Genomic DNA, 14,435 nt, shown 5'->3' with positions numbered 1-14,435 from the left:
CTCGGATCACAGAAGGGGAAGGGGTGTTCAAGTCTAAAAAGATGGATATCCGTATCTAGACCTAGTCAAATCCAGTTTAGAGAAAGGTGCTTTGATTGAGCAGCTGTCCACTTCAGGGATTAAGGCATGACACCTCCTTAATCCCCCATTTGGGAGTTGGCCATCTACAGAGTGAGCAGCAAGTGAAATCTTTTGGGTACTTCCCAGTCCTAAAGATTGGCCACAGTTAGAGACAGGATGCAGGGCTTGATGAACCTTGAACCTGACTCAGGATGAAACCTCTTATGGTCTTACTGGGACTAAAGTCTAACATTGTGGCCATACTTCAAATTGCAAATGGACCAGTTCCTGAGGTCCACATAGACATCTTGTTTTCACATATAAACAGTGAATACTATTTTCATAAACTGAACCTCATAATCTGGTTAACTTTCATATTTTGGTTATTTTGAACCAATTCTGAAGGCCACATGTGCACCTTGGTCAAAAGCCTCACCTCTTAGTTTTCTAAGAATGGATTAAATATTTCATCAAACAAAATCAAATGAATACAGAGTTAAGCAGTAACTGTAATGATCGTTTTCTTGCAAAAGTAATGAGTAACTGTAATATATATACCAATAATGGAGACACTCAGCTCTGCCCAAGTAGCAGCAAGTCAGTGGACCAGAGCAGAGAGAGCCTGGCCATCAAATCACACTTTAATAGCAACCAGTGGTAAAGCACGAACATAAATCCATCTCCTCAGTCATAAAACATCTGGAAAATCATGGCCTCGTCACGGACCGTGTTTTGGCTAAACCGCCTGCATCAGGAGTCCCTATTTAGTTAGTTACAAACCAAAAATGAAAGCCAGGTCCTCTATGAGCATCAGAGCTGTTACTGCAATAAACCGCGCTACGGTTTTGTAAAAGGAGGGACCATATAATTAAATCACAAAAGTATCTGAATTTACACCATTATTATATTTTCCATATATAGGATCCGTTTTAACCACAACTCCAACTACGACGACATCACCAACCACATCATCTTCACCACCACCAATCACTTCAGGTAATTGTCAGCAACAGGACCTTCCTCCAGGATCTGAAAAATATAACAGTTTATTAACTCTGCTAAAAGAGGGCGTCATATTAGTTTCTTTTGGGAAGTAGTTGATTTGCGTGTAGATTATGAAGCTTCATTATGAGTTTATAAAGCATAAAATACTTATTATTCCCAAAGCCTTGATATTGGGTGAAAGTTATTTAAGTCTTAGTTTTCTCTCTGTCTCTCAGGGATTATGTATGACAATTAATTTTGAGCTCCATTTCCCTCTCTTTTCGCTAAAGATTCATGCGTGGTGGAAGGAGATCCTCATTATTACACATTTGATAATCAAGTCCATCATTTCATGGGAACCTGTAAATACACATTATCTCACCTGTGTAATGACAGCAGTCTACCGTATTTCAACATTGAAGCAGCCAATGAACACCGAGGAGCATATACACATGTTTCATACGTCAAATATGTAGATATCGATGTGTATGGAAACAGGATCACACTGGAGAAGAACAGAAGTGTGAAGGTAAGTGTATTTAGTTATTAGACATTGTAGGAAGAAGCAATAAGAAATGTGTTTCATCACAAGTTATTCTGACCTGACATTTGTAACTACAGGTTAATGGGGAATCCAAAATACTTCCCATAAACTACTTACCAGGTCTTGAAGTTTCCCTGAGTGGACAGTACGTTCTTCTGACCACAGTCTTTGGACTGAAAGTGAGATTTGATGGCAACCACAGAGTGGAAGTGACTCTTCCCAGCACCTATAAAGGCAAAGTTTGTGGAATGTGTGGAAATTATAATGAGAATCCTCTTGATGACTTCTTAAACCCAGATGGACAAATGGAACCAGACTCCGTCAGCCTTGGTAACAGCTGGCAGGTTGGCAATGATTCAAGGTTGGTTGCCTTTAGCAGAAAATCCTACTTTTGCATGAAATTTTTTACCATTTATTTTTATTAAGTGGAAGGTCATGGTCTAAAAATGAATTATTCTCTTTCTGAGAAGAGTATCCTCAAAAATAGAGAAATAATGATAAAGAACAGCTGAAATAAAAGCCCCATATTACATATGACTTCACGCTCAAGAAGGCCCCCTCCAGTTGACGATATTCACAATTTTACATGTATTTTACAAAAGGCTCTTCGAAAGTTGAACATTTTGTAAAATACATATGATGCATAAGAGTAAATGTAGAAGAGTAATCAAGAAGAGTAATTTTACAAAATAATAAGAATAAAAGAGAAGGCCATTACTCAGTCTGTTACACAGGAAAGCCTGCTACTTAATATGAGTAATTGCCGATTTAACAACATTCACGTGTAAGTACCAGAGTTTGTAAAACTACAGGAACAAGAAGAGCCAATTAAAGAGACGAGTTCTAAACTCCGAATTATGGTTTTTTGAGATAATTTTTAAGCTCAGAAACAGAAGCATGCTGGTCCCCTCACTCACATCTTCAAACCTCTTGTCCACCCAGCAGTTTGTTGATATTTACGAATCCTTCGAGGAAGTGTTAATACAGATGGGGACATTTTTGAAAGATCCGTTTATTCTCTCCCACACCCATCTCATACCACCGTGAAATCTATATACGCTGCATACGTACACATAGAAGTAGCTGTTACCACAATTGTTCATTATTCCCATATGTCCACTTAACTATGAACACTGTCTTTAATATAGTTTAAACACCTTCTATACCTTGCAAACTGATTTCCTACATGTGAAGCATCTGCAACTTGCATTTACAGCTTACAGCAGTCCAAAATGAAAATTTCGCAAATCTACATATTCATTCCAGCAAATGGACCACCCTGCTGTGATGACAGTGGTCGAGCGACTTTAGCCTTGACATCAATTCTGAAGGAAACTGTTGTCAATAAATAAATAAATGCCATTTATGCAAAAATGTCCATTTCTTCCTGGTAGAATTCCCATCCTTAGAAGCAAATTTAATAAGGTGACTTTGCTGTACAGAATCACGCAATGACACCGAACGTCTCTCTTCTTTTCTTCCAGCTGTTCTGGTTCTAAGCATGAACCCAACTGTACTGAGGAGGAGAAAGAGGTCATTGAAAGCAACAGCTTCTGTGGTATCATTACTGATGCAAATGGGCCTTTCAGATGGTGTCATTCTGTCCTACCCCCAAGCACTCACTTCACCAACTGTATTTATGACTTGTGTGAGCTGAAGATGGATCCCGACTCGCTATGCAGGAGTCTTCAGTCTTACGCAGATGCATGTCAGGCACACGGCATGAAAGTAGAGCCCTGGAGGAATGCAACATTCTGCCGTATGTACTGGAATATTCTCTATCCTCGTAATGCTTTGCTCCTTTATAATTAATTTAATGAAAGGATGATCTTACTTTAGAACTACAATTTTGTGGGAGTTGATCCATTTCTACTGATTGACTAATCACAAATTAATTTCATTTCACAGCAATCCACTGTCCATCCAACAGTCACTACGAACCGTGTGGCTCAGCTTGCCCTGCCACCTGTGTGAATCCCAGTGCCCCTTCGTCTTGCTCCCTGCCGTGTGCTGAGGGCTGTGTCTGTGACAATGGATTTGCTCTCTACAATAATAAGTGTGTTCCCAATAACCAGTGTGGATGCTGGAAAGACGGTGTTCACTATGCTGTGGGATCTGCCTTCTGGACCGATGACATGTGCTCAGAAAAATGCAGCTGCCCCTCAGCAGGAAGCAAACTTATTTGTGTAGATGGAACATGTCCAGAACACCAGTACTGTGGAATTTCCAATGGCAAACCCGGATGCTATCCCTACACTTACGGGATCTGCCGCGTGCACAATGACCCTTATTATAACACTTTTGACAAAATGACTCACAGCTTCATGGGCATCTGTACCTACACACTGGCCAAACTCTGTACCAATTCCACTTCTCTGCCGTATTTCAACATTGAAGCTATGAATGAGCATCGTGGAAACTCACACGTGTCCTATGTTGAAAAGGTTGACGTTGAAGTCTATGATCACAAAATTGTGATGATTAGGAGGGAGCCAAATCGTGTTCTGGTGAGTCTTAAATTATATAATTACTTCATTTGCTGTTCAATCGTTTCTTCTTTTATCTGTTGTCCATCAACCCCAGATGGAATACCAGGGTAGAGTAGCTACTCTTGCCAGCCCTGAGAGCTTAAGGGAAGTCTTTTCTAAGATTGCCACCTAGTTCCACTGTAACAGGGAAAGGGCCACTAGATTAGATGTGACATTGCATAATTTAAAGTCATCTGCCTTGTCCTCTTTGAAAACCCCCCAAATATAAAATCTAATTAACATTTTCTCTGCGTACAGTGTGCTTTGTGAGTTTTTTTTATTTTTGTGGTTACCATTATGTATTAATAAGATTATATTGTGTATATATGAAAAATGGATGGAAGAAATTTCATTACAATTAGTACTTTTATTATAGGAGTAGAGTCAGGTATGGAGCTTGGGGGTGTGTGGGGCAGAGTTTGGGTGAGTCTGGGGTGGAGCTTGGGTAGGGGTACTCGGTTGGTATTTGTTAGGCTTAGGGGGTACTTTGCTTGTAGAAGTTGAGGAACACTACCCTAGGTGATCTAAAAAAACACCTCAGCCTATGAACTGAACCTAAGTCCTCTTCATTACATGGTCCTAAGTCTTCTTCAAGGTCCATGAAAATGAAACTCTTCTCTCTTTTCCTAAAGGTTAATGAAATGTGGAGAAACCTGCCAGTAACACTAGCAGGAGGCTCCCTTAAAATATCCAGGAGTGGCTGGAGTATCCTTCTGGACACTGATTTCAGGCTGACAGTTTCCTACGACACCGATCATTCTGTGGAAGTGAAGGTCCCCACCACCTACTTCAACTTGACATGCGGCATGTGTGGTAACTTCAACAGTCGGAGAGAGGATGATTACATGATGCCCAATGGAGAGCAGGCTCAGAATTCCATTCAGCTGGGAAACAGCTGGTCAACAGTCGATGATCCTTCATGTGAGGTCATTCCACCTACACATGGTCCATGCGTATTGGAAGAACTCTACAAAAGTGACGCTTTCTGTGGCTTGTTGACAAGCAAAGATGCACCTTTCAGTGTCTGCCACTCAGTGATTAACCCGGAGAGCTTCTTTGATACCTGTGTCCTTGAACACTGTGCTGGAAACCAAGTTTTGTGCCAAGCTTTGCAGGTCTATGCTGATGCCTGTCAGCGAGAAGAAGTTGCTGTTCCATCCTGGAGAAACAGTACTTTCTGCCGTGAGTATTCAGAGGCTGCCTATATTGCATTCATAACGTGCCCAAATTCATTATGTGTCCAAGAGCTAAGCATTTTCTCATAGATGCAACAGGGCCAATATACTATAAATTTGACCATGGAGAAATATTTCCTAATATATTACCCTATATAATATATAATATATAACATTATGCAGTATGTAAGTATGAAACCTGTCCTTAGGAAGCACATACAAGGGTTCTTCAAAAAGTTTCTTCACTTTCATTTTTTCACAGGAAATGGTTGGGACGGGAGAAGTGGTAAGAGGGCGTGTCATAGAGTGTCATGTGACTAGTCAGCCAGCTAATCCAGTTCACCTGTGGAAAACTGATGTAATTTGCTTTTGAGATACTTAACCCTTTAATTGGCAGATGGTGAGACCAGCTGCTTTACATAACCTGATGTTGAACGAGAACAAGAGATATTTGGAGATTCAGATCTCCCATAAGAGCCTTAGAAACACAGGTTGCTTCTGAGCAACAAGGCCAAATAAAGGGCTATTTAAAAACATAACAGTGTTTTGAAGATCCCTCGTATTTCTGTCACAACTCAAATTAGTTGCTTCCTTTTCTTACTTATTTGTTATGGTAATAATTTGTAATATAATTTCTAGGCGGAAAGTGTAAAAAAGAAGTAATTAGATTCTTATATTATAAAGGCATCATAGGATCTTATTTGATTTTATAAATAGTATCCTACAAAGACTCCCAGTAGAGCACAAATTCTCTCCTATAAATTTTCTCCTGTTCTGAAGGTCTGAATATGTGTGTACATTGTTAGGGGCAATTCTACAAGTGGGTGCACACTATTCCCGCTAAGGTGAGCAGGAGTCCTCCACCTAGTGCCCTGTTGAAGTGTGTGTGGGGAATGCTGTTTCTCTATTAAATTTTCAATATGAGAGTGAGGGACATTGCAGGACTCCAGAGAATCTGCTTGTCCCTAGTGATTGAGAACACAGAATTAGAGCACCACCCCCTAGTGGCAGCAATGCAGTTGGAAGACTCCCACTCAGCTTCTATACAAAAACCATTATGCTTAAGTGTTCTTAGTGAAAACTAGCATAAGTTGGCAGAATGTGCTCCTACAATTGAGCGTGCCCACTTATGCCAAGTCTAGGACAGGTATAAATAGACACAACTAAACATGGCAGGTGTACATGTCACTTACTGTATTCTTTTTAAAAAAATGTATTTTATCACATTTCTTATTAACAATCAAGTATAATAAATACAACTTGAATCAGATCAATAATTTCCAAGGGAAAAAGAAAAAAAAAAGAAAGAAATATCTATTCAGTTATATAGAACACAAACACTTACAGTATTCTGGCTACATTTTGTATATATATATATATATATACACATACATATATATATATATATATATATATATATATATTTATTTATATATATATATATATATATATATATATATATATATACTAGTCTTTAAGCCTGTTACATTAACGGGTGCTAGAATAGATGTGTCTGTCTGTCTGTGTTTCTTTATCTCTCTCTCCTTGGTCGCTATCTGTATCCATCTGTCTCCCCCTCCCCCCTGAGCAAAGCTGTCTGCCCCCAGCACCCACCTCCCCCCCAAATGTCTCTCCATGGCCCTCTTCTGTCTTCCCCCCAGAGCAAAGCTGTCTGTCCCCAGCACACCTCCCCCCAAAGCAGCCCCCTATCTCTCCATGGCCCCTTCTATCTCCCCTCAGCACACCCCTCCCCCCAAAGCAGCCCCCTTTCCCTCTCCCTGTCTCTCCATGGCCCCTTCTGTCTTCCCCCCCAGACAAACCTGTTTTCCCCAAGCATACCCCTCCCCCCAAAGCAGCCCCCTTTCCCTCTCCCGCTGACTCTCTCTCTGGCCCCCTTTCTCTGTCTGTCTTTCTGTCTCTCTCCCTGCCCCTGTGTCTTTCTTTGTTTCTGTCTCCCTCCCTCCGCTGTCTGTCTGTCATTTTTCCCCATTTCCCTGTGCAGCAGCATTTCCATCCCACTTCCCTATGCAGCAGCAACAACATTTCCCTCCAGAAGCAGTAGCAGCATTATCCCCCAGCCCCCTTTCCCTTCTCTTACCTTCTCTTCCCTGCTCCGTTCGGCCCCTCCCCCTTCTTGTACTGCCATTGTCCTGCTCGATCTGGCCTGCTCTTGACCCTCCCACCGCCGACAAACCTCGGGGCTCTAGCGGCGTAGGCAGCACTATAAACACGCTGCTTCGCGGCCTTCTACTGCCGATTTCCTCTGCCGTGTCTGTCTCCGATGATGTCATCAGAGACGCGGCAGAGGAAATCAGCAGAAATGGGTGCAAAGCAGCGTGTTTATAGTGCTGCCTATGCCGCTGGAGCCGGGAGGTTTGTAGAGTCGCGCGCCTTCAGCCCCCGCATGCGCCGTGAGGTTAGAATGTTGCCACAGAAGCACACCTCACGGCGCCACACCACACAAATTTTCGAGAGCGCATGCGCGCTCTAGCGTTTTATTATTATAGATATATTTGCACCTCCTTGACTTAACATGCTAATGTGTTTGTGCATGTGTTTATAGAATACCGTGATAAGATCTAATTTTTATAGCCTAGTTTTCCTCACATTCTACTTCCAACTTTTTTTTCAAAGAGTAAGATTGCGTTTGATAAATATTCTATGTAGGTAGAAACAGTTTTTTCAGTAAAAATCATACTGGAATTGCCAAATAATTTTGCCTTCACCCATATTAACAAAACGGGAGGGTGCAGAGAAAATACAGATGCAGGAAAAGGTGTAATTGAATAAAAAAACTATGACCTCATAAAACTTCAAAGGCTGACGTGGCTATGTTTTGGCTTATGCCTGTATAAGGGGTAAAAATTATAATATAGATAAAGAGAAACTTTGACAGCATAGCTGCAGTAATGAAATGCAGTTTTATTCAACTAAACATTTTTATTGTTTCAGAACAGGATTTGATATATCTATTTGCTCTGTGTATAGTCCTTTCATTCATTCTTTTGCAGGTGGATTTGCAAATTGTCTCTCCTTGCTTATATGATAACCTCTGGCACTGGCATTAATTGCTCTAGGACAGGGGTCTCAAAGTCCCTCCTTGAGGGCCGCAATCCAGTCGGGTTTTCAGGATTTCCCTAATGAATATGCAGGATATCTATGTGCATGCACTGCTTTCAATGCATATTCATTGGGGAAATCCTGAAAACCCGACTGGATTGAGGCCCTCAAGAAGTGACTTTGAGATCCCTGCTCTAGGAATAGAAAGCAATACAGTCAAAGTATTGAACAATTTCACCTTCAGTAATGACAAATGTTCTCCCCCCTGTGTTGACCTCTGTTGCGTCATTAATTCTCACATTTATCAAAAAGAAAGTGTTTCTCTTTCAGCAAAACCATGCAGGTCCAATAGCCACTACAATGCTTGTATGACTGCCTGTCCTGCAACATGCGTTGACCCCTCGGCCCCTGAAAACTGCAGTAAGCCCTGCATCGAAGGCTGTGAATGTGATGATGGATACGTGGACAGTGGAAATACCTGTGTTTTGAGAACTGACTGTGGATGCTGGTACAAGGAGAAATACTACACTGTGAGTGAGAGAGGCTTTTCTGTCATAATATTAAGCAACGTTTCACTGATATTTGATTACATGAAGACATTATGATCTTTCTTGCAGAAAGGAGAGAGTTTCATGGAAGGAAACTGTGAGAACAAATGCCAGTGTATGGGAAATAACCGAGTGGAATGTGTTTCAGTCGCTTGTGGCCCAGATGAAATCTGTAAAGTTCAAAATGGCCTCCTGGGATGTCACCAAGCCAGCACTGCCACATGTCACATTTATGGAGACCCCCACTATGCAACGTTTGATGGGAAAGTTCACCACTTCCAGGGTTCCTGTAATTACACAGTGGCTGAAACATGTGGAAATAGTTCTGTGGGCTTTAGTGTTACAACAAGGAATGAGTACAGGGGGAACCCAAGCTGGACGGCCCTTAATTCCGTGGCTCTTTCTGTGAACGGTATTCACATCGCAGTCAGAAAGCACAACCACGTCTATGTAAGTACATTTCTGTGGTTGATGTTACATAGCTACGACATCAATAGCCACTATCAATATAAAATCAATATTGACTATCAATTTAAAATTCAGCATACTAAACTCTGTTTAATTTCCCTTCTGTAAAAGGTTGTAAAAGCAAGAAATTCCTAAATCACTCTTTAGCATCTCAGGCAGCTTCTCCTGAAAAAGAATTTCGATCATTGTTGCTCACAGCTGTCTCTTACAGACATTTTAGAAAACAGCTAAAAACCTATCTTTTCAACAAATACCTGACTAGCTGACTCATTCTAATATACGATTATGTTCAATGTTTATAATCTTTCGTAAACTGCATAGAACTTTTTGGTAGCGCGGTCTATAAGTACAATGTTATGTTATGTTAAATAGCTCTCTCATGCTTTATCTCTTTCGTTTTGTTTACTGTCAGGTTAACAATGGATTATTGACCGGCTGCCCTGCCAGTCCCACCCCTGGAATAAACATTTCATGTACCACATCGCATACGATCATCAGCACCAACTTTGGTCTTGAGCTCCAGTTTGATGGTGACCAGGAACTCTTTGTCAGAGTGAAGGAATACTATAAAGGGTCATTGTGTGGTCTGTGCGGGACCTACACTAACAACCAAGAAGACGATTTCATGAAACCGGATGGAGTGGTTGTTCCAGACTTCAATGAGTTTGGAAACAGCTGGAGAGTTCCCGATGATGAATGGCTGTAAGTAACTTGGCTCTTCTTTCCTTTAATTAAGGCTTTACTGACAAATCACCTATGAAAAATCCTCTTATTTAAAGATAATTTAGGTAACATAGGAATAAATTGTAACTTGCTTTTTTTTTATTTATTTATTTTATGCTTTTATCACGAGATTCACTCAAGGCTATGACAAACTTCATCTATCGTATACAAATCAGTAGAATTGGCCAATTTTTACCATATATCTAAAATCTAGTAAAGCAACACAGCATTTGACAATAGCTTGTCATCGGTCTGTAAGTTCTGTCCTCTAATTCAAACACCTAATTGCATTTAGGCAAAATTTACATCATGTTCCATGTCTTATCAGATCCATCACCATTGGAGGTCATCAATAACTGTACCTTATTTGTTCCTAGCTGCAATGCAACAACTGATCCCAAACCATGTCCACCAGCCCTGCAACAGACAGCTGAGGAGGATTGCAAAGTCCTAACGATGACCAATGGCCCTTTCAGCCCCTGCCATTCTCTTATCCCACCCAATGTGTACTTTGAGAGTTGCGTCTATGACCAGTGCGCCACAGGGGGGAGCTCTGACCAGCTCTGCGTTGTCCTGGCATCCTATGCGGCTGCGTGTGAGGCGGCTGGAATACTTCTGGGTGACTGGAGGAAAGGGACCATATGCGGTAAAGTCTATTAATAAATGTTACCAGTGATTTACCAAAAATTGGTTTGATTTCCTTATCCAGAGCTTGTAGGCATTGCGCTGTTATTATTAGCTGAGAAATCAAGTCTTAGAATTCCTTTGTTTCCATACTAAGAAATCTCTTCTGCTATCAAGAATTATAATATGTTTTAGTCCATTTTATATAGAAAGTTGTAGTGAACAGTACGTATGGTTTTGTACATTTCGTAGGGTGAAACATGAGAAAAATATAACTCTGTGCTTTGAACATCTATATACAACACTAGCCAACCACTTAACCAAGACAGGAACAGCTTACAGCTATTATAACTAAACCTTCTTCTCTAGGCTCATTCATTTTTAACTGGAAGCCATCTAGTCAAGAGTAAACATCTGTAATTCATACTTTTCTTTCAAAACGCTGGCCACAGCAGCCACAACATTTCTGGGTATTCAGAGCCACTCTCAGAATACTGTCACCATCTGGTTAAGTTTCGATATTGCCCTGACTCTGTTCATGCTTAAGCCCTAGTTTATCCACGTAAGGGGTACATCTTTAAACAAGGTGCCAACATTTACAGGGTCTTTTACTAATGTGTGCTACCGCACCTTAGTAAAAGACCCCCTTAGTCATCAAAAATGCAGCTAAATATGACCAGAATATTTTCAAACAATCACAAGAGGTTGTGGTCTAGGGTGTTGATGGCAGATGAAAGATTTGAGCAAGGTTTACCAAAGAATCATTGCCTAGGTTTAGACGTCTAAGATCATCAGTAAACATAAATGAGATTCGTTTTATAGTTACTAATCATGCAATAAGCATTTTTTTAAAGAAAAGTGAGTTGACGTGGGAGTCTACATTGGCCGGTGTTTTCTTCTCTTTTAGATCTTTCGTCTACACCACCATCTCCTTCCACCACCTCCTCAGGTGCACCCAGCACAACAGGTACAAAAAAAAACTTCATTATTGCTGATATTTTAAGGCTGCCTGCTGGCTAATTTCTAACCAGGAAACTCGTTATCACGTTAAAATGTATCCACTTAAGTCTGGGTGAAGTAAGAGGTGCTCTGAGAGGGGTGGGCACAAGTTTAGTGATGTTAGAAAAATGATACTGTAATATAGAAGTGATATAAATGTAATAAGAACCTAATACTGTTACATATTTCCTTTCTCCACATTTGAGCAACTTTGATATAACTGTCCAGTAATAGATTCCAGAGGATCATTATTTCATTGCTTTTTTGTTTTTATCCCTTAAGTAGATGAAATATTAGATCATTTTTAAATTGCTTATTACATGGCATCTGTAACTTATTTTTTATCTCAATTACATAAGTAACTTACCCCATCTTTTACTAACGCTTAAGGCTCCTTTTATGAAGCCGCGTTAGCGGTTTAATGCGTGTAATGGCGTGCGCTAATTTGCCGGCCACCCTAGCCGCTACCGCCTTCTCTTGAGCAAGCGTTAGTTTTTCGGCTAGCGTGGGGGTTAGCATGCACTAAAAAGGTGCGTGCGCTACAGCCGTTAACGCGGCTTCGTAAAAGGAGCCCTTAGTCTGGGTTTTAGCGCTGGCAGCAGCGGTAACTGCTCCGATGCTCTTAGGAATTCTAAAACCCACTCTATGCATTAAAGAGGGGGCTAATTTTAACCTGCAATATTACGGTTCATAGTCATTCGCGCGCGGAACTTCGATGCGCCGACATTGCAGCGCCGACAAATCAACACAGGACCCCAGCGCCCCACCTAAAAAGTTACTTTTAAAGAGCTTTGATGCGGGGTGTAAGTGGGGAACCCTCCCAGTTTACTTCATACTCTTCACGCTGCTGTAGGGGGGGGGGGTTTGGAACTCTCCAGTATAGAGTAAACTTAACTTTTTCCTGATTTTTAGGAAAAAGTTAAGTTTTCTCTATAAAGTGGGGGATTGCACCCCCTACGCCCCCCCACAACAGCAGCGTGAATAGTATGAAGTAAAATGGGGGGGTTCCCCCCACACAACCCATTGGAGCTCTTTAAAAGTACCTTTTTAGGGGTGCGCTGGGGTTTTACGCTGAATTGTCTGCGCTGCAATATCGGCGCGGCAAAGTCTCGCATGCTTTTGTCCCATCACCCATATTACAGTTAAAAGAAATAACCTTCTGCATTTTGTCAATTATTACTTCTCAGTCTGCAATTTTCAATCTTGCTAACAAACCCCCCCTTTACTGAACTGCAATAGAATAGGGAGCCACGTTGCATGCTCTGCGCAGCTCCTGACGCTCATAGAGTTCCTATGAGCCTGATGCTCTCTGCACTAAAAACCAATATGCTGTTTAGTAAAAGGGTGGGAAACTTACTTATCCTTGGATAATAACTTTACTTTTACCTACAATGTCCAGAGATTAATCAATAATATAGTCATTGATTTGATAGTGGAACTTGTATGTTTTAGTTCTATTTATTTGATGAAATATTTACAAGTAAGATCATAGAAATATGTCCGATAATCCGTGGCACTGAATTGCGTAGGAAGGATTCCCGCCTGGATGACTTCCACTCCCTGAGACCGTTCCCTGATTTTCTTGAGCAGGGGTGTCAAAGTCAGTCCTTGAGGGCTGCAATTCTGCCGGGTTTTCAGAATTTCCCCAATGAATATACATGAGATCTATTTGCATGCACTGCTTTCATTGTATGCTAACAGATGTCATGAATATTCATTAGGGAAATCCTGAAAACCCGACTGGATTGCGGCCTTCGAGGACCGACTTTGACACCTGTGAGCTAGAGAATCCCACTGCAAATCTTTATTGACCTTCCTGGCCCCAACCCATAGAAATCCAGTGCTGACTGCCATTATTAAATATTGTAGGGAGGAGCTACTAAAGAGAACTTTTTATGGTAAAGCATGATACATGAACTACTCTACCCTTCCACACCATGATCCAAAGAGCTACGGAAACAATCCACATTTCTCTTTTGCATTCCTAGTTTCAGCAGTCAGCCAATAAGAGCAGCAAAGTCGCTTATGTTGTGAATATAAAAAGCCCCGAAGAACGATGTGACTCAGCTGAATTAAGGTTGACTTCTAAATGTCCTACTATGACCTATAATATTATTCCACCTTCTGTTCCAGTTGACCCTTGCCCCTTATCTTGTACATTTGACGATGACTTCTGTCACTGGACGCAATCCATTGATGATGACTTCGACTGGAGACGTCAAAAGGGACCAACAGAAAGTTTTTTAACAGGACCCTCCTATGACCACACAACCGGAAGTAGGTGCAGAAATGAGAAATTGATCATATCGAATCAAGTTTTGCTGCAGTTTCTTTCCAAACATCGGATAAATTGGCATCATAGCGGTGTTGGTCCACTTTTATAGGTTATGACTTACTATCTTACCCCCACCTTTACAAAACTGCGCTAGCATATTTAGCACCGGCCACCAGCTCCGACGCTCATTGAATTGCTATGAGCTTCCGAGCAATTGCCGTCATGGCCGGCGCTAAAAACCCTTTGTAAAGGAAGGGGTTAATTTATTACATTTGTGTTTACTTTTTGAAGGCAATACCTTCAGATCAGAAGAAAAAGGTATTACAAATTTATCAAACAAATCAGTTTTCAACAGCTTCCTAAAAGACATATAAGAATAAGCCTGAGAAATAATGGTACATAACCAAAAATTCATTTTGCTTGCCTGAAATGTGAGTAGTTTGTCAA

The 14,435-nt window shown here is 41.0% G+C and overlaps 1 protein-coding gene across 1 annotated transcript in view; it reads left to right on the top strand.

Moving 5' to 3' along the window:
* The window catches only part of LOC117366936 (IgGFc-binding protein-like), a 164,457-nt gene that overhangs the window by 35,830 nt on the left and 114,192 nt on the right, over positions 1-14,435 (top strand). Inside the window, exons 25-36 of the mRNA XM_033958996.1 lie at positions 982-1,056; positions 1,335-1,573; positions 1,666-1,949; positions 3,073-3,347; positions 3,497-4,095; positions 4,749-5,298; positions 8,682-8,881; positions 8,969-9,349; positions 9,780-10,069; positions 10,468-10,736; positions 11,622-11,681; positions 13,847-13,990. Coding sequence (XP_033814887.1) covers positions 982-1,056; positions 1,335-1,573; positions 1,666-1,949; positions 3,073-3,347; positions 3,497-4,095; positions 4,749-5,298; positions 8,682-8,881; positions 8,969-9,349; positions 9,780-10,069; positions 10,468-10,736; positions 11,622-11,681; positions 13,847-13,990 — 3,366 coding nt within the window. The remainder of the gene's footprint in view (positions 1-981; positions 1,057-1,334; positions 1,574-1,665; positions 1,950-3,072; positions 3,348-3,496; positions 4,096-4,748; positions 5,299-8,681; positions 8,882-8,968; positions 9,350-9,779; positions 10,070-10,467; positions 10,737-11,621; positions 11,682-13,846; positions 13,991-14,435) is intronic.

Source organism: Geotrypetes seraphini, chromosome 9, assembly GCF_902459505.1.
Source record: "Geotrypetes seraphini chromosome 9, aGeoSer1.1, whole genome shotgun sequence".
Lineage (NCBI taxonomy): Eukaryota > Metazoa > Chordata > Amphibia > Gymnophiona > Dermophiidae > Geotrypetes > Geotrypetes seraphini.
Note: the sequence above shows the minus strand (reverse complement) of the source record. Positions and strands in the feature narration are given on the sequence as shown.